General features: G+C 43.2%; 1 protein-coding gene across 1 annotated transcript in view; it reads left to right on the forward strand.

Annotated features, from left to right (window-relative positions):
* The first annotated feature begins 4,490 nt into the window (after window positions 1–4,490).
* The window catches only part of LOC130028593 (myomegalin), a 179,565-nt gene continuing 161,987 nt past the window's right edge, over window positions 4,491–22,068 (forward strand). Inside the window, exons 1-2 of the mRNA XM_056120254.1 lie at window positions 4,491–4,546; window positions 7,781–7,932. Of these exons, the coding sequence (XP_055976229.1) occupies window positions 4,519–4,546; window positions 7,781–7,932 (180 nt within the window). The 5' untranslated portion in view covers window positions 4,491–4,518. The remainder of the gene's footprint in view (window positions 4,547–7,780; window positions 7,933–22,068) is intronic.

Consider the following 22,068-nt stretch of genomic DNA (forward strand, 5'->3'; position numbering starts at 1 on the left):
TTTGAACTTGGTGGGCCCTCTGCAAGGGCTTTCTTGTGTTGATTTGGCTACCTGACTGGGGGCAGTGTCAGCCCACACTGCAAGGGAGTTGGAGGCAAGAGAGCTGGAGAGGGAGAGAGAGAAAGCAGAGCAGCATGATGGACCGCAGAGAGGCTAGCAAGGGGGAGAGAGAGGGAAGAATGTAGACGAATACGGGACCAAGACTGTGGAGAGACAGAGAGCCCAGGCTGTGAGATGGAGTGGAGAGATGGGCGGGAGAGACAGGAGGAGACGGGAATGAGGGGCAGAGTGAGACTAGGATGGGGGGCTCAGAGAGACTGGGGCAGGCGCGTGGGGAGAATGGAATAAGCTGACCAATCAACCAGCTTGGTCCTCATTTCCTCGACCATCTGCCCCATGGCCCAGCTGCCCCGGGTGGGGGAGCGGCCTGAGCCCACCTCGAATCGCAGGCGGCTAGGTCCCCTTAAAGATTTTTACAGGGACTGACTTGGCATCTATCTCTGGTATACCCCAAATATCTGCATTATGGCATATCTGATGTCACAAATTGCAATCCCTTAGACATATGCCCAGTGTTTTTCATGATGAGTCACTTTCCTAGGGGAGCATCAAATTCCTTTTCACCTTTTGGAGCAGTTGAATGAACTCCACTCTGACAGTAAGAGAGGGAACTTGAGCTGTTAAGTGAGTTAAAGTGGTTTTTAAAAACCTCACGAGACACCATAATATGCCCATTAACTCATTGCCCAGCCACATTGATCTTCCCTCCCTTTTACTTATCGACTTATCTGGGCCAGGTGGCTATCTCAGAGTGGGTATAGGTTGGACAGGGAAAATGAAGTTCCTCCTGGGACTAATATGCATCATCTTGTTGCAACTGGCTCCTTATCCATAATGTAAAATCTTTGGAGGAAGGAGGATTGAATGAGATCGTGTCTAGAGAGACCCGAAATACTAGTACAGTATTAAACTTGGTTTTTTGATTAAGCATCTATTAGAATGGAACTGGTCCTTATTGCAAGGAAACAAAGAAAGTCAAATACTTTTTAAATAAATATTTGAAAGAACCAAAGTCCAAAAAGCAGAAGTCATTCATTAGCAAGCTAGTGGTTCATCATCACAGATTGAAAAATTGTTTGCTACAGTCAATAGTTTGATTATCTATACCAGCACTTAAACTTTTCACTTGTGACTCCTTTTCACCAGAGAGATTTTTATGCAAGTCTAGGCATATAGTATAAAAATATGTCATGGTCACGGTCCTCCCGTTGTTCATCGATTTGCTCGAGCGGGCCCAGTAACGTCTTCATTGTGAGACTTCTTGTTACTGTGTTTGGCATATCGCATATGTCACGGGGAGCTTGCCAGGCCCTGCCGTGTGGGCGAGATACTCTCAGTAGCTTGCCGGGCTCTCCGAGAGGGGTGGAGGAATCGAACTTGGGTTGGCCATGTTGGCTATAAAAATATGTAAACAAATAAAATATTTATTGTTAATAAGTCATAAAGAAATTTATTTTTAAATAAAATTTTAAGATATTTCATGGTCTGCACATTAAGTTACCAATATGGGGTAACAACACAGTTGAAGAAAATAGGATCTATACAGTGACTTAGGGGAGAAACTAAATTATGTTTGCACTTGATCAATGCTAGGAGCAGAGAGCTATGAAGAGGCAGGCCAGTACCAAAACAAGCGCCTAAATTGGAACTGCACAAGGATAGGAAGTAACAGAAACTATTGCAAACTGGAAAGTTCACATCCATTCTGTTGCCAAGCAGATTTTCCCCATAAGATAAGGCAGACCTACTTTTGAAGTTAGAAATGGGACAACTTTGATGGATGACTTGCTCCTTATGACAAACGCAGTTCCCTTTGTCTGTGGACAGAGCCTCATCCATCCCCAGCATGAATACCTGTGACTCAGTATAAGTTTTGCCCTGTCACTGTCACTGTCACTGTTTGCCTTACAGGTATTCAAAGACATTGTTCTGATTGATAGGTTCAATATCTTTCCCCTACTTCATATCAACATAGGGGGATAAAAAAAGTAATAGATTTATCTCTTTCATTGCTTAGTTTTCGGGGCAGGTGTTTAATGAAAAGTGGAGAAAATTAAAGGCAGAGGGTGTGGAAAAATCACAAGCTGGTAATCTGTTTTGGAATAATAAATCACTAGGTGGTCTCTGTTGTCTAATGTTCCCTGTCTGGTACTTTCATGTCCATCTGGAACTTGATAAATTGAAGATTGATGCCAAGATTGAGCCCCAAGGCAGAGAAGAAAGAACATCACTGATTTCTAAATAAGTGCCAGGCCCTTCCCCCACTTCCTGTCACTGCTTCTGACTTTTTAAAAGAGAAACCTTCTGTATCTGTGTCTACAGAATTTGTTATGGAGCAACTAACTGAGAGTATCTAAGGGTCTGAGGAATAGGAGGGTCATTGAAAGCATCTCTTTGTGGGTAATTGTTTCTGCCCTCTCATCCAGCGATCCCGTTTTCCAAAAGCAGCCAGTCCCTTTAAAACATTGGTCACTCAATTGGCCTTTCTTTCTGGATCACAGGCTCCAGTGGCTAAATGCCCTCCAGTGGCCTCAGAGGCCTGATCAGTCTGCTCCCTGCCCAGCCTTCCCCGTGCCCCGCTGACCCGTGTTTCCTACTTGTCAACACTTGTTCCTGCAGCCCAGCTACACTGATGCTCAGCCTGCTTCTCCACTGGGTTTCCCCAAATATGTCCTTAATGCTTCTCAAAGAACGGCTCCTGATGATAACTGTACCTCCTTCTTTTCCTCCCCCCTGCCTCCAGATGCAGTGTTTTTTTTGGAGGGGGGCAGGGAGGGGGGACTGTTTCCAATCGGGTGCTTCCTTAATATTTTGCCTTGGAGCTGGAGTCATCAGGTACATGTCTGGATGCTGGGGAGTGGGGTATAAGGTGTTGGAATGGAATTCAGGGTCGTACACATGAAGACGCATGCTCTAACACTTGAACTGCTCTAATATTTTGCTACTATACATTTCACTGGTTAGTTTCCCCTTACTAGTAGAGTCCAGGCATTTTTATCTGTTTAGTTCACTTCTATGCTCATTGAGCTTAAAACCATGCTGAAGGGGCTGGACCGATAGCACAGCGGGTAGGGCGTTTGCCTTGCACGCAGCCAACATGACCGACCCAGGTTTGATTCCCAGCATCCCATATGGTCCCCTGAGCACGGCCAGGAGCAATTCCTGAGTGCATGAGCCAGGAGTAACCCCTGAGCATCGCCGGGTGTAACCCAAAAAGCAAAACAAAAAAAAAACCCAACCATGCTGAAAACAAAACTAGCATTTGTTGAGTATATTGGAGTGTTTTTTTTCCCTCCCGTGTGCTAGGGATTTATAGTCTCTGGGTCTTGGCCAATGATGGGATTACACGGCACCGGGGGCAGTTGGTGACTGTAACACCTACATACTGGAAGACGGGGGTTCTGGGTGGAGGAGGCCCCAGTCCCAATCCGAGCAGGCTTGGAGATCTACGCCCCGGGTCCCGCACACCTGGGTTCTCTGCCGGTTCCTTCATGCAGTGAGGCTCGACCCTGCTCCCAGACATCTTATTATCTAGTTCTTACTCTGGAGAACCTGGCAGGCTACCAGAAGTATCCTGCCCACACTGCAGAGTCTGGCAAACTCCCCGTGGCGTATTCATTATGCCAAAAACCAGTGACAATGATGGGTCTCATTCTCCTGATCCTGAAAGAGCCTCGAATGTGGCACTTTTTAAAATCTCAGGGCTAGGACAAAGGAGATGTTACTGGGGCCTGCTCGAGGCAATCGATGAACAACAGGATGACAGTGACACAGTGACACAGTGTGCTAGGGATGGTGGTGTTGGTCTTTACTGCACTGGAAGACAAACCACTCATTACTCAAATATAACATTCCTCCTAATGTATTTTGTCTGCTTTCCAGCTTTTCTGGGTCAAACCCATTTTCTAAATCAGTCATAGGCGTTGTACCTCTCTCCTCCACTATCTTTTCTTTAGTGAAAACTATCACAAAACCCTGCTTTCACCACCCACTTTTGTTCTCTTCAGACAATATTACTCAGCGGTCAGAGTGATTTGTCTAAAATCTTAATCTGATCATTAACCTTCCTGTCTCTTACTTAAATCCACCAGTGTTTCCTCACTGTCCTTCAGGAAAAGTTAAGTGATCTCTGCATTTTCTTCCTAACATTCACTATGATAGTAATCCAATACTCGGGCTGGTATATTTAAATACTTGTACTTATCAAGGGGGTTTTTGAGGGGTGGGATGGAGTCGGGGCCGTACCCAGTGGCACTCAGTGACTTTCTCTTCACCTGCAGCATTTCATTGACCCTGACATAGCAGGAGCTTAGTGCATATGTGTGGACAAGTACATGAAAACAGAATATAGATGCCTTGTAGCATCAGGGACTGGGCTACAGGGAGCTGTGTGGAGGTTCTATTTCATTCATTGTCATTTCTCTCCACAGAGATTTTATTGCAGAGGAAGATGGGGAGATGGTTCCCAGAACAAGTCAGGCAGCAGGTAAGGAGGATGTAAACATTGTAAATATTGTCTTGCACAATTTCTTTTTCCTGTTGATCATATTTTCCTTGAATTAACTACCCTATAAATTCATCTGGGCAAAAACTTCAGATTTTTAGTGAATTTTCAAATTTCCACGTACTACTCGAGCATCTACTTCTCCACCTCAGTAAATTGTTCTAAATCACGCCTAAAATACGTTATAAACTGCTCACACTTTGGGGGATTGTTTTTGGGTCACACCCAGTGGTGCTCACTCCCAGCTTACTCCTGGTGGCGTCAGGAAACAGACCTGGTCCTTCCACGTACACAAAATGCACTCCAGCAGTTTCAGCTTCTCCGGGGCTCTGGAAAAGCCGTATTGGAACAGTCCTGCTTGTCATCATTTCTTTCTGCTTCATCTTGGTCTGCATCATCGTCATCTTCCCGTGCCTTTTCGTCTTTTCCCCTCTGAATTTTTCCAACCTCAACTTCCTTTTCCTCTGAGTTAGAGTTTCCTTATCCCAGAATATAGCAGAACCTTTTCAGTAGTTTCCTCTGTCTCAGAAACCTTCTTTAAAAAAAAATTAGAGTGGGCTGGAGCAATAGCACAGCAGGTAGGGCGTTTGCCTTGCACGTGGCCGACCCGGGTTCAGTTCCCAGCATCCCATATGGTCCCCTGAGCACTGCCAAGGGTAATTCCTGAGTGCAGAGCCAGGACTAACCTCTGTGCATTGCCGGGTGTGACCCAAAAAGCAAAAAAAAAAAATAGAGTTGGGGTGGAGAGATACCGCTTGCCATCCATGCAGGCTGTCCTGGTTAGGTTCCAGCAGTGCTGGTCAGTGGTGATCCTTACCAGGAGTCCCTGCACTGGGTATGGCTCCGACTTCACCCCAAGCCCCCAAAACTAGGTATAGTGACTGCCACAGTATTTCTTGATTTCTCACAGTATTTCTCCATCAGAAAATTTTTTTGGTTTCCTGATAATATTGCCAATTGTTGGTTTAGAATATTCTCCTGTGATTTGGGGGTGATATTTAGAAGAAAATAAGAAAAATTCTGAAGGGGACCTTTCCCTGTTTGGAAAATTTCAACTCCCTTTGCTTCCCGGCCTCTCCTCCCTGTCCCGTCTACTCTTCTTTCTCATGTCATGTCCTTCCTGTCCCCCTTCTTTCTCCTTATATCTCCTCTTCTTCCCTCTCCCTCCCTCTCCCATTTCTCTCCCCTCTCCTTTTCCCTTCCTCACCTTCCCTCTCCTCACCAACCAACGACCTACCACTCATCACAGTTCATATGGCATTTCTTCTCCTGCTGCCACCCGGCATCACCCACAGTACTGCAACCTTCTGAAGGTTTGATTGACGCCGAGTGTCCAATATGGTTTTCCTCAAGTGTCTGGCAGTTGATGCCTGGCTGTGAGCTGAGGCATCATCATCTCCCCGAAGTTAGTCCTGCCCTTCTCTGAGAGGGCAGATGGGCTTCTGCACAACATTATCGTCTTGAGGTTTTAAGAAGAGAAATATAAGAGGAAAAATGCATTTTTTTTTCAGGTCCTGTCTCTAAACCTCATCTAGAGCCAATTTCTTTCTTTTTTTTTAATTTTCTTTTTCTTTTCTTTTTTTCTTAATTCACCGTGAGGAACAGTAACAAAACTTTCATGTTTGAGCTTCGATCAAATAGTTATCAAACACCCATCCCTTCACCAGTGCACGTTTTCCACCACCAAAATCCCCAGTATCCCTCCCCCCGCCTGCCATTCCACACCTCCTCCTGCCTGTGTGGCAGATAATTTGCACAATACTCTTTTTTTTAAATTAGTAAATATTACATTTATTTATTGAGACCCCCCAATAACATGAAAACCATATTATCAGAAATCTGATATACAAACAGTAAAATAATCAAATGTGACAGTTTTTTTTAAGACATTAAATATTTATTTTGCAAAACAATTCTCAGTATTCATAACTTTTTGGTTGCTGTTTTATATCTAGGGTAACAAGCATGTTTCAAAATGATACAGCAACCCACCTTCTGAAAATGTGACACATGATACCTATTTTATCCACCTTACATGCAAGTGATGGTCCTGTATGCTACTTTTTCTTTTCTTTTTTTTTTATTAAAATTTTTTTTAATAGTGAGACATCATGAGGTACAGTTGCAGACTTACACATTTTTGTGCTTGGGTTTCAATTATACAATGATCAAATATCCATCCCTCCACCGGTGCCCATTTCCCACCACCACGGATCCCAGTATCCCTCCCACCCCCCATCCTCCCCATCCCACCCTGCCTCTGTGACAGGGCATTCCCTTTTGTTCTCTCTCTCTTACTGGGTGTTTGCACAATACTCTCTTTCTGTACTTTAGTTACCTTTGATATTTTGAGACCAGTCCTACCACTCTTCATACCTGAGGGAAATGCAATGCTAGACAATGTGTTTTGTGTTGCTTGTTATGGATATAATATAATGTTGTGCGGCCACAAGACTGGCCACGTACTCTAGGAATTCTAAAATTTTAATAATGAGCGTCTGAAGAAACCACTGCAACATGTTGCTTGGGTCCGAGATTCATTTGTGTGTCTCTGGATTGTGGCTGTGTGGGAGCTTAAGTAAATGGTGACTGGATGTGGCATCATCTCGGAGTTCCATCGGGGCGGGGAGAAGGAGAAGGGCCCACTCCTCCCCTGTCCCATGAGGCCTGGGATTTGTTGTCACTGCCACTTGTATCTGTAGCTTCTCGCTGCCACCGGAGCTCCTAGAGGGCAGGTGCAGGGCCATATTTCTTTATGTGTTTTGATCAAAGGAGGTTGCTAGACCTATCCAGATCCAAGAGGTAGAGAAGAACTTCTGGATCTGAGTGATAGTACAGCAGGTAGGGCTCTTGCCTTGTATGTGACTGACTCAGGTTTTGATCCTTAATTCCCCATATTGTCCCCTGAGTCTCTTCAGGAGTGGTCCCTGACTGCAGAGCCAGGAGTAAGCTCCAGGCATGATCCCCAAACCAAATAATAATAATAATAATAATAATAGATCTCAGTGCTCGATGGGAGAATAGGAACATCATTTACACGGACCTGACAGCATAAGCTAGAAAATGATCCACCACTGGCGACTTTATGTGAAGTGTTTTCACGTGGTCTAGAACTGATGTGCATTTCGCAGCAGCCAATTCTACCGGGCCATATAGGATAGAGTGATTATAATGCAACAGTTGTGTACATTTTTTGGTCATCCTGTTTCATTGCAGCTTTTCTCTGTGACATCAAAGTCCGAGGTCCACCAGCACAGTCGCAGGCCTGGAGAAGGTGTGAGAGGGTCCCTTTGGAGCAGACAGACACTCTCAGAGCATTTGAGACCCGCCCCCAGGTGCAGACTCAGGCTCTTCGAGACTTCGAGAAGGTAAGTCGCGTGGGTGGATAACTGTCATCCCAATTAGAAGCAAGACCACAGATTAGCGATGTCTTCTGCGAATTAGACTCTTGACTTGTTTGGATTATGGGCGTTTGTGCCATTTAAGTACCTATTTAAAAAAAGATGATGTGGCTTTGGGGCATATCCGGCATGGGTGCTCAGGAAGCTATTCACAGTTTCTGTGCTAATGGGCCACACAGGGTATCAAACCCGGGTCCCTTTGTGTTGTATCTACAGACTTGTGGAGTTGTCTCTTTTCATACGGTTCATCCCAGTAAGCATATGGTCTATTTGTTATATGCTGAAGACCATGGCTCATACCAGCTGCCTTTAGCAACATCTCTGGCTTGCTGTTTGGTTACTTCTTACATGTAAAAATGCAATTAATAGGCCACTTGGTTTATTTCGCAGACAAAATTTCAGGACGTTTAAATGGTGCCCCAAAACTCAGAAGCTGAACTGGAGAGAGCTTAGAAAACCCCATCACTGGACTGGCATTATCTTTCTTGTCGCTGGCATAGATCACTCTAGTTGTCTGGGCACGATCTGCAATCCCAGGAGGCTCAGTTACAACCATTTGCTCTTCAACAAGAGTCTGGCGTTGTTTTCAAACTGCTGATCCAACTCTTGGCGCACTCTGTCTTGATATGTTTATTCTTATATTGCACTAAGAGCCCAATTGTTGATGATATAATATAGTGCCTGGATTGCCTGGGTGCCCTGGTTTGATCCCATGAAGTCTGTACAATCTTCGAACCCACCTACTGGGATAGGTTTGAAGGCCTAGAAAGAATACCCAAGGGTTACTACACTGCCAAGTGCTAAAAAGGGAAAAAGCTCTTTGGTGCCCTCTGGGGTTAACTGGAGTTGAGGACGCACAGGAGCAAATTAGCTTCTAGTGTGTTTCATTCATTCTTAAACAGAAGGGTTGTGATATGAAATAAAAAATGAGATTAATTTTTTTATTAAAAAGTGTTTACATAGGTTTACCCTGCCCTGTCCCAATTTGTAAACAGAAATATTTCACTAAAACTCACTATACACCCTGTAACATATTCCTGTGGACATAGTGTTTCAAATAACAATTTCCTGAGAATAAAAGAATGTATGCCCAAGCACAAAAATTTGTAAGTCTATAACTGTGCCTCATGGTGTTTCACTAATAAAAAAAAAAGAATGTATGCCCTGTGGATTTTTTAAAAAGAGTTGTTTTCAATAAAAGGCACATATCCCTGGCATCACCAAAATATTAACCAAAAAAGGCACAGAGTTTATGAAAGTATTAAATGATTTTCAAAGATGAAATCTCTGAATAGCTGTGTAGAGCTGAGGGTAGGCGCTGGGGTACTAACACTACAACCCCGGCCTCTTGCTGTTCTCTCAGCAAGCTAGTATTTCTGTGCTTATTTTAGTTGAGAAGTGACTTAGGTCATAAAAGTCAGGGATGTTACTTCCGCTGATAAAATGAATGGCCAGATGCGGTCACGATCACAATCACGACCATCCTGTTGTTCGTTGATTGCCTCGAGCAGGCCCCAGTAACGTCTCCTTCGTCCTAGCTCTGAGATTTTTTTTTTAAAGTGCTATATTCAAGGCTCTTTCAGAATGAGACCCATCATTGTTACTGGTACTTGGCATGTTGGGTATGCCACAGGGAGTTTGCCAGACTCTGCTGTGTGGGCAGGTTACATTCAGTAGCCTGCCAGTTTGTCCAAAGTAAGAATGAGATAACAAAATGTCGCGCGGCTGCAAATGCGGCCGCGTGCTTCCGGGAGCTGGGTTTTATAGTCTCTGGGTCTTGGCCGTTGATGGGATTACGCGGCGCCAGAGGCCAGTTAGTGGGTGTGACCCCTGCCTACTGGCCAGATGCAGTGAAGAGGGAAAATATTGGATCAAGGTGGACAATGAGCAAAGATCAGCTGACTTTCCGATATGGAATCCTAAGTTTTCTTCTGATCTATTGTTGCTATTTGCAATCATGGGGACCCCTGATACAAACTAAACTAGGCTACAGAGAAAAGGACACTTAGCGATCATTTGGTGGGGCATTGGGAGGCTCCTCAAATGGTACTGAATAGATCTGGGAGCCCTTTCCAGCAATTCTTGGTCAATGTCCTTTCCTTTCACTGTATAAACTGAAATAGATCATGGTGTAAGTTAAATTGTGGACTAGGGTGAAATTTTCAGGTTGAAGCCAATATATATTCTTTTCCCAGATAGAAGAGTTTTACTACCAAGCAGTGGGGTTGGGTGGAGGACAGGAAGGAAAAAGGGAATAAAGGAGGACAGTGGTGGGTAGTCTTGAGAACTTCAGTGGCAGTAGTGGTGCAGTAACTGTTCAACTATTATTCTGTGTTTGAAGACTTGAACAGTTCTTCCCATAGGTTGCCTTATTTTTTCTTGATAAATTTCCATGGAATCAGAAATATGCATCACTGCCTCTAGTTTTTAAGTGTGGGGACTAGGACTCATAGATTGAGACGTTTTCAGGTTTACTGAGTTTATGTGCAAGGCTTGTAAATCCTGATGGGCCCTTTACGATCACGATCCCGACTATCCTGTTGTTCGTTGATTGCCTCGAGCAGGCCCCAGTAACGTTTCCTTCATCCTAGCCCTGAGATTTTAAAAAGTGCCATATTCAAGGCTCTTTCAGGGTCAGGAGAATGAGACCCATCATTGTTACTGGTATTTGGCATATTGGGTATGCCACGGGGAGTTTGCCAGACTCTGACGTGTGGGCAGGTTACATTCGGTAGCCTGCCAGGTTGTCCAAAGTAAGAATGAGATAATAAGATGTCCCTTCTGGGAGCAGGGTTTTATAGTCTTTGGGTCTTGGCCATTGATGGGATTACACGGCACCGGGGCGGGGAGGGGGGGCAGTCAGTTGGTGGGTATGACTCCCCCCTACTGGAAGGTGGAAGATCTGGGTGGAAGATGCTCAGCCCCGATCCGAGTAGGCTTGGAGATCTCAGTCCCGGGACCCGCATGCCTTTGTTCCTTTGCTGGTGCCTTCCTGTGTGTGGAGAGTGGTCTCAGCATGGTTGTGGCTGGTTCTAGAGATCTTTGGCTGCTGGAGCTCTGTTCCGGGTGGGGAGGGAAACTCAACCCGCCCCGCTCCAAAGGGCCCTGGCAAGGAAGGCCAGGCACGGGGGCAGGAGACTCTGTTCTGTTCTTTTCTGGGAGCTGGGTTTTATAGTCTCTGGGACTTGGCCTTGATGGGATTACATGGCGTGGCGGAGGGGAGGGGGGGCGGCCCTTAGCTCAGTAAAATTTTACACACAAATTGACATAGTTTCCTATACTATATTGAGAAAATAGTCCTTCCTATGTTCTTTCTCATTGATCACAGCACTCCCTCACACCGCATCTCTTGGATCACCTCTGTGAGGCTCAAAGACCATGCAGATAATGGTCACAGCATATATTGATTACTTTCTATGTGTCAAATGGCATTCTAAGAATGTGTGGTAGTATCTCATTTAATGCTTAACCTCGTGCTCAATTAATGCCTAATCATCATTTCTCCCATTTACAAATGAGAACACAAAGCACAAAGAGTAATAGGAATTCATGTACAATCTTGTAACAGGGGCCTGAAAATACTGATCATGTCTGTGACATAAATTACTTCTAGGTTGGAGAGCTCATTTGGTGAAAGTTAGATATTAATAAGGTGCTGGTTCATAAAGAAATTGTGAACTACTTTCCTTTGGTGGGCATGGAGGGAAATTCTGTTTTCTCTAATTAAACTGCAAATCTACTTTAATCTCCCACTATTCTATATCACAGGCTTTCTTCTCAATTAGTTGTGAATTTCTTGCAACTAAAGCTTCTTCATACTTCTCAATCTTTGTTCAACTGCTTCTTCTATATGCCTGACAAAGCTTTTCCCCTCCCTATTAAAATGAGCCAAAAATATCAGGGGCTGGAGCGATAGCACAGCGGGTAGGGCGTTTGCCTTGCATGTGGCCAACATGGCCGACCCGAGTTCAATTCCTCCGCCCCTCTCGGAGAGCCCGGCAAGCTACCGAGAGTATTCGATATGCCAGACACAGTAACAACAAAGTCTCCAATGGAGACGTTACTGGGCCCGCTCGAGCAAATCGACGATCAACGGGAGGGCCTTTTAAAATTTTATTTATTTATTTATTTATTTATTTATTTATTGCTTTTTGGGTCACACCAAGCGATGCTCAGGGGTTATTCCTGGCTCTGCACTCAGGAATTACTCCTGGCGGTGCTTGGGGGACCATATGGGATGCCGGGGATCGAACCCAGGTCGGCCGCGTGCAAGGCAAATGCCCTACCCGCTTTGCTATCGCTCTGGCCCCCCTCCCTATTTTTTACCTGATACTTACACACTCTTCATATCTTATTCCAGCACTGTCGAAACACTGTTGTCCCATTGTTCATCTATTTATTTGAGCGGGCACCAGTAACATCTCCATTGTGAGACTGGTTGTTACTGTTTTTGGCATATCGAATATGCCATGGGGAGCTTGCCAGGCTCTGTCGTGCGGGCGGGATACTCTCAGTAGCTTGCTGAGAGGGATGGAGGAATCAAACCTAGGTCCACCGTGTGCAAGGCAAACGCCCTACCCACTGTGCTATCGCTCCAGCCCTTTATTCCAGATAACACTAAATATTTTTTTTATTAAGTCATCATAATTTGCAAAGTTTTCTATAGTTCAGTTTCAGGCATACAACTTTCCAGCCCCAAGCCCACTATCAATGTCACCTTCCCTCCACCATTGTCCTTAGTTTCCCTCCCACATCCCTGCCTCCCTCTTGACAGGCACATTTTATTTATTTATTTATTTATTTATTTATATTTTTAGTAAAACTGAACATAGTTTATTGTTTTTAAGTAGGGAACTTCTTTAGTTTGATAAAAGAATATCAACAACAACCTAAGGCAAATATCATGCATTATGCTAAAATATTCAGTCCCCCCTCAGATTTAAAGCAAAGGGACATCTGATAGCACTTCTTTATCATTGAACTGATAGCCTTTTTCTTAAAAAATTCATTTTAAAAATTGTATTTATTTTTATTAGTGAATCACTGTGAGGTACAGTTGCAGACTTACAGATTTTCATGCTTGTGTTTCAGTCATACAATGATTGAGTTCCCATCCCTCCACCAGTGCCCATTTTCCACTACAAATGGTCCCAGCATCCCTCCCACCACCCCCACCCCGCCCCTCCACCCCACCCTGTCTCTGCGGCAGGGCGTTCCTTCTCTCTCTCTCTCTCTCTCTCTCTCTCTCTCTCTCTCTCTCTCTCTCTCTCTCTCTCTCTCTCCTTTTGGGTGTTGTGGTTTGCAATAGAGGTATTAAGTGGCCATCATGTTCGGTCTGTGGTCTACATTCAGCTCACATTCCCTATCCTGAGTGGGCCCTCCTAGCACCCTTTACTTGGTGGTCCCTTCTCTATCTAAGCTGCCTTTACCCCCAGCATGTGGGGCCAGCTCCTAAGCTGTGGAATAATTCTCCTAGTACATATATCTATTATTCTTGGGTTTTAGTCTCCCATTCTGTTATTTTATCTTCCACAAATGAGTGCACTCTTTCTATGTCTATCCCTCTCTTTCTGACTCATTTCACTTAACATGATACTTTCCATGTTGATCCACCTATATGAAAATTTCATGACTTCATCTCTTCTAACAGCTGCATAGTATTCCAGTATGCAAATGTACCAAAGTTTCTTTAACCAGTCATCTGTTTTCAGGCACTTGGGTTTTATCCAGATTCTGGCTATTGTAAACAGTGCTGCAACGAATATGTAAGTGCAGATGTCATTTCTACTATACTTTTTTTTTTGCATCTCTGTAATATATTCACAGAAGTGGTATTGCTGGGTCAAATGGGAGCTCAATTTCTAATTTTTGAGGAGCGTCCATACTGTTTTACAAAAGGGCTGAACCAGTTGGCATTCCCACCAGCCGTGAAGGAGAGTCCCTTTCTCCCCACATCCGTGCCAACACTGGTTGCTTTTGTTCTTTTAGATGTGGGCCAGTCTCTGTGGTGCGAGGTGATATCTCATTGTTGTTTTGATCTGTATCTCCCTGATGATTAGTGATGAAGAGCATTTTTTCACGTGCCTTTTGATCATTCGGATTTCTTCTTTGAGAAAGTTTCTGTTCATTTCATCTCCCCATTTTCTGATGGGGTCGGATGTTTTCTTTTTGTAGAGTTCAACCAGTGGACAGGCACTTTTTAAAATTTGGTTGTTTTAGTTTGGATCTTCTTCTTTCAGTGTTGTAGGCTCTGTGGTTTAGAAACACAGAAATACAAACCTAACATTCACCACTGATGTGCTGTGAACCCTCTCTCCTGCTCCCCTTTCTTTCTCTGTCTCTTCTTATTTTCCCTGCTTAATTTCTTAAATTCCCTTTTTTCTTCTTCCTATACTCTAGGGTCAAGGATGATCTAGGTATCCTACCTCTAATATGTAGCGTTCCTTGTCTTTTATTCTACATACCCCAGATAAGTGAGATCATGATGTGTTCATCTTTCTTCCACTGACTTACTTATTGTATCCTGCAATTCCATCCAATTACCTCATGTGTCTTCCAGTTACTTCCTTATATCGTCTATTTACTTCATTATATTTTCCAATTCCATTCAAGTTGCAGCAAATGACATATTTTCATCATTCCTAGCAACTGCATAGTATTCCATTGTGTATATTTACTACACATCCAATCATATGTCCTTGGACACCTAGATTGATTCCATAGATTGTACTAAGTGCTGCAGTGAATAATGGTATGCATATGTCCATTTGAATGAATGTGTTTGTGTCCTGGGGCTATATATCCAGAATTGGAGTTGCTGGGTCATACAGTAGCCCAATTCTTAGTTTTCTGAGATATATCCATACTTTTCCACTGGGGTTGAACCACACAACCGGGAATGAGAGTGCCTTTTCACCACATCTCCACCAACACAGCTTTTTTCCAGTTTTTTTCTTTTTCTTCTTCTTGATATGTATCATTTTCACTATTGTGAGATGATATTTCATTGTCATATTAATTTAGATTTCCCCGATAATATAGATGAACATTTTGTCTATCATTCATTTGTATAATTACTTTCCATCCTTTAACTCTGAGCCTGTGTTTATTTTGTGAATTTAGATGTTTTCCTGTAAGCAGAAAATAGATGGATTTTGTTCCTTGATCCATCTAGCCACGTTTGATAGGAGATTTTAGTTTAAGTTGAAAGTTATTTTATTCAGTACTTCGAATATGCTGTCCCACTCTTTTCTTGCTTGTATGGTATCATTTGGGAGACATGTTGTTATTCTTATGCTTTTCCCTTGTATTTGAGTTTTTACTTCTCTCTTGATATTTTAAATAGTCTGTCCCTATCTCTTTTTTTTAGCCATATTTATTATTTTGTATCTTGGTTCTGTTGGAGTCTATTTTGTTTAATAGTCTCTGAACCTTTTGAATCTATGCAGGCACCTCCCTTCAAAGACGGGGGAAGTTCTCAGTTATTTCTTCCACCAGTTGTTCTCTTTTTCCTTCTCCTTCTTGTATTCCATTTATTCATATATTACTTCTTTTTTTCTGTTATGCATTAAGAATCTTACGTTCAATTTACATTTAGTGGAAAGACAAAAATAGTCTTGCATTCTCTTCCATTTTTTTTCTTTCCTTCATATTAATCATGGCTTGTATTTTGTCTTTAATTTGTTGTCATGGTTCTTGCATTGAGAATTCTGTTGCTGTGGTTTGCTTTTGTATTCTGTAGCTCCTTCAATTCCGTCTGTATGGATTCTTTCATACTGTGAATCAAGTTGTTGAATTTATTGAATTTCTCCTCCAGGGATGACTTAATTTTCATTGCCTTTGGATGGAATATTGGTTTGAGGGCTGGGGCTGGGTCCCTTGTGCCAGGGAGGGCTCTCACCCACCCCACTCTGGCGTGGAGTCTGGTGGCATGGTTATGGGGCCCTCATTTTATGCTCCCTTCCGGGACAAGCAGCCAATGAGTTCTGGAGGGTGGCCGATGAGGGGATTATCTGGTGCCAGCAGGGAGTGGCATATGGGTGTGATCCCTGGGTCTCCAGAGACTGGAGGAAGCAGGCAGAGGATCTCTGTTCCTGGGTCTCATTGAGCCCAGAGTCTAAGTCACAAAGTTTCACATTACCTGGGTGAATCCGTGGGACTTCATTCATGCGTGAGGTTCAGCCTGAGGGTCTGAAAAGCTGCCTGGAGTGTGGTGGTGGTTGGGTAGTGGAGGTCGGCTGCTGGGGCTGGGGCCCTTGGGGCAGGGAGGACTTTCATCCGCCCCCCTCTGGGGTGACCCAAGTGAAAACAGCCTGGAGCAGGGTCCAGGGTGTATCTGTGTATTAATTGATTTGTATGGGAAACCAAGAAAAGTGCACTTATTTTTAATTATAAATTCAAAGAGGTCAATTTTCCACCTAAATTATCATGACAAAAGTATAAATGTAGAGCAAAAGAAATAAACAGACCTTCTAAAGTATTTTTTTCTTTTTTAATATTTTTTAATATTTATTTCATCTTAATCCATAACATGGTCTGGAGCGATAGCACAGCGGTAGGGCGTTTGCCTTGCACACAGCCAACATGGCCGACCCGAGTTCGATTCCTCCGCCCCTCTCGGAGAGCCCGGCAAGCTACCGAGAGTATCTCGCCTTAACGGCAGAGCCTGGCAAGCTCCCCGTGACGTATTCGGTATGCCAGACACAGTAACAACAAAGTCTCCAATGGAGACGTTACTGGGCCCGCTCGAGCAAATCGATGAACAACGGGAGGACAGTGGACAGTGATATATTAATCCATAATAGTGTAAACTGCTTTCATATCTCTAAATGCACATACTTACTCTACTGGAAACTGCAAACTCATTGAGGTCAGAGACCACCGAAGTGATAGTGACTCTTATTTTTGTTGTTGTTTAGATTTTTATTAGTGAAACACCTTGAGGTACAATTGTAGATTTGAAATATTTTCAAGGTTCATTTAGAGGATAGAAGTAGCTCTCAATAAGAACTAAACTGTATCAAATATTAGTCTTCGGCAAGATATCTCACCTGTTGTTTTAGCCCCTTGTCATGTTCACTTTTACAATCAATGAAATAAGTATCATTACCACATCTATTTGAATAGTAGAGAGACAAAGACTCGAATAATATGAATAAAGTAGTAGAGACAAGGGTAACTCGGGTGATTCCAAAATTCTTAGGGGCTTGACAGAATCATTTGTAGGAGAGATTACATTGATGAAACGGGTACAGTTTTATTTTGAACACAGACTCAATCTGGTAGATGCTGCATAAAAGTCAGGGAGTGGGAGAGGTAGAAAGTAGGGGTGGTTTGCTATAGAATCCAGAGGGTGCCTCCAACTGGTTTCTTCTATGCGTGCATTATCTAACAATGTCTTCTTCAACATGAAAATGTCAGCAAAACCAGTTGTAATGTTTGCCTGATTATAGTCCGCAGCTGGCTTTCCTGGCAGTCCTCGTCCAACCACAATGAGTCAGCCTGGTGAAGCCCCACCTATCCTGGCAAATTTTTCCAGTAGAATCTTGACGTCTCTCGAGACCAAGAGGGAAGGGTTGATCTGAAAGGAACTTTTATACCTTTATGAAAACCTGCCTTTATGAATTGAACAACCTTGAAAATATACAGAGAGAAAAAAAAAAAAAGAAAATACACAGAGATAATGGTTGCCGCTAACAAGGTCTGGGTTCCCAGCCCCAGTTTAGGTGAACCTGAACCATGTTACTATAGCATGAAGGTCCAGAGATTTTCATGCTTTTTTTTTGAGTGTTTATCTATGATTACAGCCCTGGAAAATGAATTATACTGGTAAAATGTATTTTATATTTAAAAAGGTTACAGAAGCTCCCTAAACAACAGTGTTCCAAGCATTTTAGATTTTTTATGGTATTTTGAGATTTTCAAAAATCGCCATCTTTATAGCCAAGATAAGTACCAGGAGGTTTACTCCATGGCTTAGAGGCCAGCCGCACACGCTAGGGGAGGGGGCAGCTCAGATAGAGAAGGGAGCACCAAATAAAGGGTGTTGGGAGGATCCTCCCAGGATGGGAGATGCATGCTGAAAGTAGACTATAGACCGAACATGATTGCCACTCAATGCCTCTTTTGCAAACCACAACATCGAAGGAGAGAGAGAAAAGGGAATGCCCTGCCACAGAGGCAGGGTGGGATGCGGGATTGGGGGCATGGGAGGGATACTGGGATCACTGGTGGTGGAGAATGGGCACTGGTGGAGGGATGGGTACTCGATCATTGTATAACTAAAATCCAAGCACAAAAGTTTGTAAGTCTACAACTGTACCTCATGGTGTTTCACTAATAAAAATTAAAATTAAAAAATCGCCATCTTTGTAATTTATTATATTCTTGGAATTTTTAATCGTGTACATTTAATTTACTTGCATAATCATTTAACAGATATTTCTAAGGTTATACCATGTATACCATAATGTGTTGAGCACTTAAAATACAATAATGAACAGACAAATATGGTTCCTGTTTCATGGAGCTTACAGATCAGTCAGTTACCGCAGAATATCATTTCTATGATGAAAGTTGAGAGTGCTACACAGTATTCAGTCATGTCAGTGGGGCTTTTTATTGAATCTGAACGGTCAGGGGGATTCCGGGTGTGACTTAAAGGAAACCTGAGACTTCACAAGGAAAAATGAACACAGGTTAGAAGTAAGAAATAAAGAGTGAATCAAACGAGGAAACAGCATGACTTGAGATTCAGATGAAGGAGGAGAGAATTGTAATAAGCTAATATTTTTCAGAGTATGGTTGCAAGAAATGAGGAGAGGGGTCAGGGTGATAGTGTCACGGGAAGTGTGTTTGCCTTGGATGCAGATGACCCAGGTCTCATCCTCAGCATCCCATGTGGCTCTCCAGAACGACCAGAAATGTTCCCTGAGCACAGAGCCAGCAGCAAGTCCTGGGCACTGTTGGGTGTGGTCCAAAAGCAAACAAGAAATCTAAAAATAACACCCCCCTCCAAACAAAGCCCCAAAGAACCAATGAGGGAGAAAGGAAAAATATTAATTGGATATAGAAGCAGTGAGGAAGAAGGATCTCAGGTATGACTTACTGCTCGTTCATTTATTTCCGAGCTTCATGATGACAGGCACAGGGTTCACCTCATATTAGGGTTTGGCTAGTTATAGTGGTTCGTGGAGTGATTAGGACCCAAGCATGCTTTCTTTCACTTTTTGTTTTGGATGAATGCAATTGCACCACAGTTTCTTGATTGAGCCAACAGTAGGTGATGCTACCATTGAGAAAGTATACATCGGGATTAAACTCATTTAGTACTTTCGTTATTATTAAAACAAAGTCACAATGCCCAGTGAAGTGGTTTTAAAATTTTAGAATAAAAGAGACCGTGGGGCTGGAGCAATAGCACAGAGGGTAGGGCGTTTGCATTGTACGTGGCTGACCTGGGTTCGATTCCCAGCATCCCATATGGTCCCCTGAGCACTGCCAGGAGTGTAATTCCTGAGTGCAGAGCCAGGAGTAACCTTTGTGCATCACCGGGTGTGACCCAAAAAGCAAAAAGCAAAAAAAAAAAAAAAAGAAAAAAAGAATATAAGAGACCCAACTTAGAATCTCTAAATTTAACTGGGGAAATAATTAAACAGAGGATCAGAGGATAAGAGTGAGTGAATATAGCTGTAGAGCCAGAGAGAATTCCTTTCACAGGTGTTAGGGTCTGCAATTCAAACATAAGGCACCTGTGAGGAGTTCAAAGATTTTTTTACAGAGATTTGTTACAGAAGACATGGGGGGAGGAGAGAGAGAGAGAGAGAGAGAGAGAGAGAGAGAGAGAGAAAGTTACAGACTACAGACTGACCGGTACAGACTGACCGGTCAGGGCCATACCCCATAGAGAAATGGTCTGGGTATGATCCCCACTAATCTTGGGGAAGGGTTTAAGTATCCTAAAATTACATTGTTCTTTCTCCCTAATTTACCTGTAAGCTGATTGGTTAGTGCCACCTATGGGCATCCCTTTGTTCTATTCTTTCCAGGCCTGGATGACCACTAGATTCCTTCTTTTTTTTTTTTTTTTACTGATTGGTTGGCACTATCTGCAAGCATTGTAAATTTTGTCAGTTCCCTTTCCCAAGATGTGGTCTCAGGTTCATACCCAGTTCAGCTGTCAGTTACATAATCCTGCAGAATAGCAAAATGGCTACGAACAGCTCAAACGGCTGCACTTTGGTTCATGCTGGAAATGGCTGTACTTTGGTTCTAGCACAAGGAATATCTAAATTAACTATCTTGGTGGCAAGTTGAAGATTGTAAGTCAGAGCAAAGCAGAAGTGAAGAGAAATGCAGAACTGGACTGTAGGCAGCAAAAAGCACAGTGAGGTACAGGCCTTTTGTCTTCCTGGGGGTTCAAGTTGGCCTCGTCTCTTCCCCCTACACTGCCCACTCAACAAACACATCACCGCAAATCCTTTTCTCTGATCCCTAGAGAGCCTTTGAAATTGCCTTCTTTTAAAGAAAGGTAGAGAAAAAATAATTGAAATCTGGCGACTTCATAAATTGATACGTCTCATCCTCAGTTCCCTGGGATCAGGTTCAGCAAATAATCTTCCCAGGTTCGACTAGTTGTGAACAAACAGTGCCAAATCCTCCTGGTGCTTGGTCAGTCACCGTGGTGATGATTCTGAGTAGGAACCCAGGACTCCTGACGAGTTCTGCGTTCATGCAGTTCAGTTGTTATTTCTGCCACGGGACATATTTAACTGCCCTTGACAGCACTATTTCTGGTTGGGTTATTTACTTTTGGTGACCAGGGAAGGTATTATATGTTTAGCTTTGTTTTTATGTTGCCCGCTGTGCTCTAATGTGATGGTGATGACAGCACCTTTCTATTTCAGGAGTGAGGGTTGTGGTGAGGTGTGTGGATCAGGCAGGCAGTAAGAACATCAGCTGAGCCCACTCCTTCAACAGTACCTAAGCCCAAGATAGTGTTTGTTTGTCCACCTGATGTAAATCTTTTGTTGTTAGGTTTGATGTTCTCAAACTAGTTATTTCAAGAAAAGACTATGTCAAGGATGGGTATCTAGATGCTTTTGAGTTTTAGTGGAGAATATGGGATGATATTAACATTTGAGTCTTTAAGGTTCAAACTTAATGAGTTATGTTGGTGTTTCAGAATAAACGTGTGTTTATTTTTATGTGGCCACCCAAAAGAATGGACTTTGTGTGGAATTCTCAATCTGCTTTACCAGGCTGACATAAGCAGCTGGCTTTTGGAACACAGGAAAGAAATTCTGTGAGGAAGTAAAATCTCATTGGGAGGCAGAAAAAGTTAATATTCTTAGTTGAGAGTTGCCCCATTTACAGTGATCTACATGGTCAGCATTTTCTTCAGCCAAGCCTATTAAGTATTTTACCGGTTTCAAAATATAAAGGAAATCTTTCATTGTCTTCTCTGGTGATTGTTAATGAAAATATAACTTGATAATACATGGTAATATGTGACTTTTCAACATTGAGGATCACTAGTCTTTATGTCAGGGCCCTATAATTAAAGTCACTCATGATTTTGATCACTTGATCACTTGACACCTTATTACTCATTGATTTGCTCGAACGGGCACCAGTAACATCTTCATTTGTCCCTGTCGCGTGCTAGTGTAGCTCAGTGGTGTCTGCTCACTCCAGGAACACGAAGAGCCTCAAACTGATCGTTCAGGGTCACAATGAAAAAGTCTGACCATCTCATAGGTGGGCGGCCACACAATCTTTTGATGTTCCGTGGAATCCAGTTGGTAACGGCTCTAGTCCAGGGATCATCTCCAAATGGTATTATGTGTCCAGCCCATATGATTTTCGATGCCTTGGCAAACGCCCCGATTCTTGATCATTGACAGAGGTCAGAACTCCGGATTCTTTCTCTCACTTGAGTGAAGCATGATACTCCAAGCATAGCTCTTTCGATTCCTCTTTGGGATACCCGAATAGCGTTCTCATCCTGTTTTCGTAGGGCCCAGGTCTCTGAGGCATATGTTAATACAGGAAGAACAGTGGAATAGTGGAATTGTCTGTCATCTACATGCTGTTCACCTGAAT

This window comes from Sorex fumeus, unplaced genomic scaffold, assembly GCF_029834395.1.
Source record: "Sorex fumeus unplaced genomic scaffold, SorFum_2.1 ptg000001l, whole genome shotgun sequence".
Lineage (NCBI taxonomy): Eukaryota > Metazoa > Chordata > Mammalia > Eulipotyphla > Soricidae > Sorex > Sorex fumeus.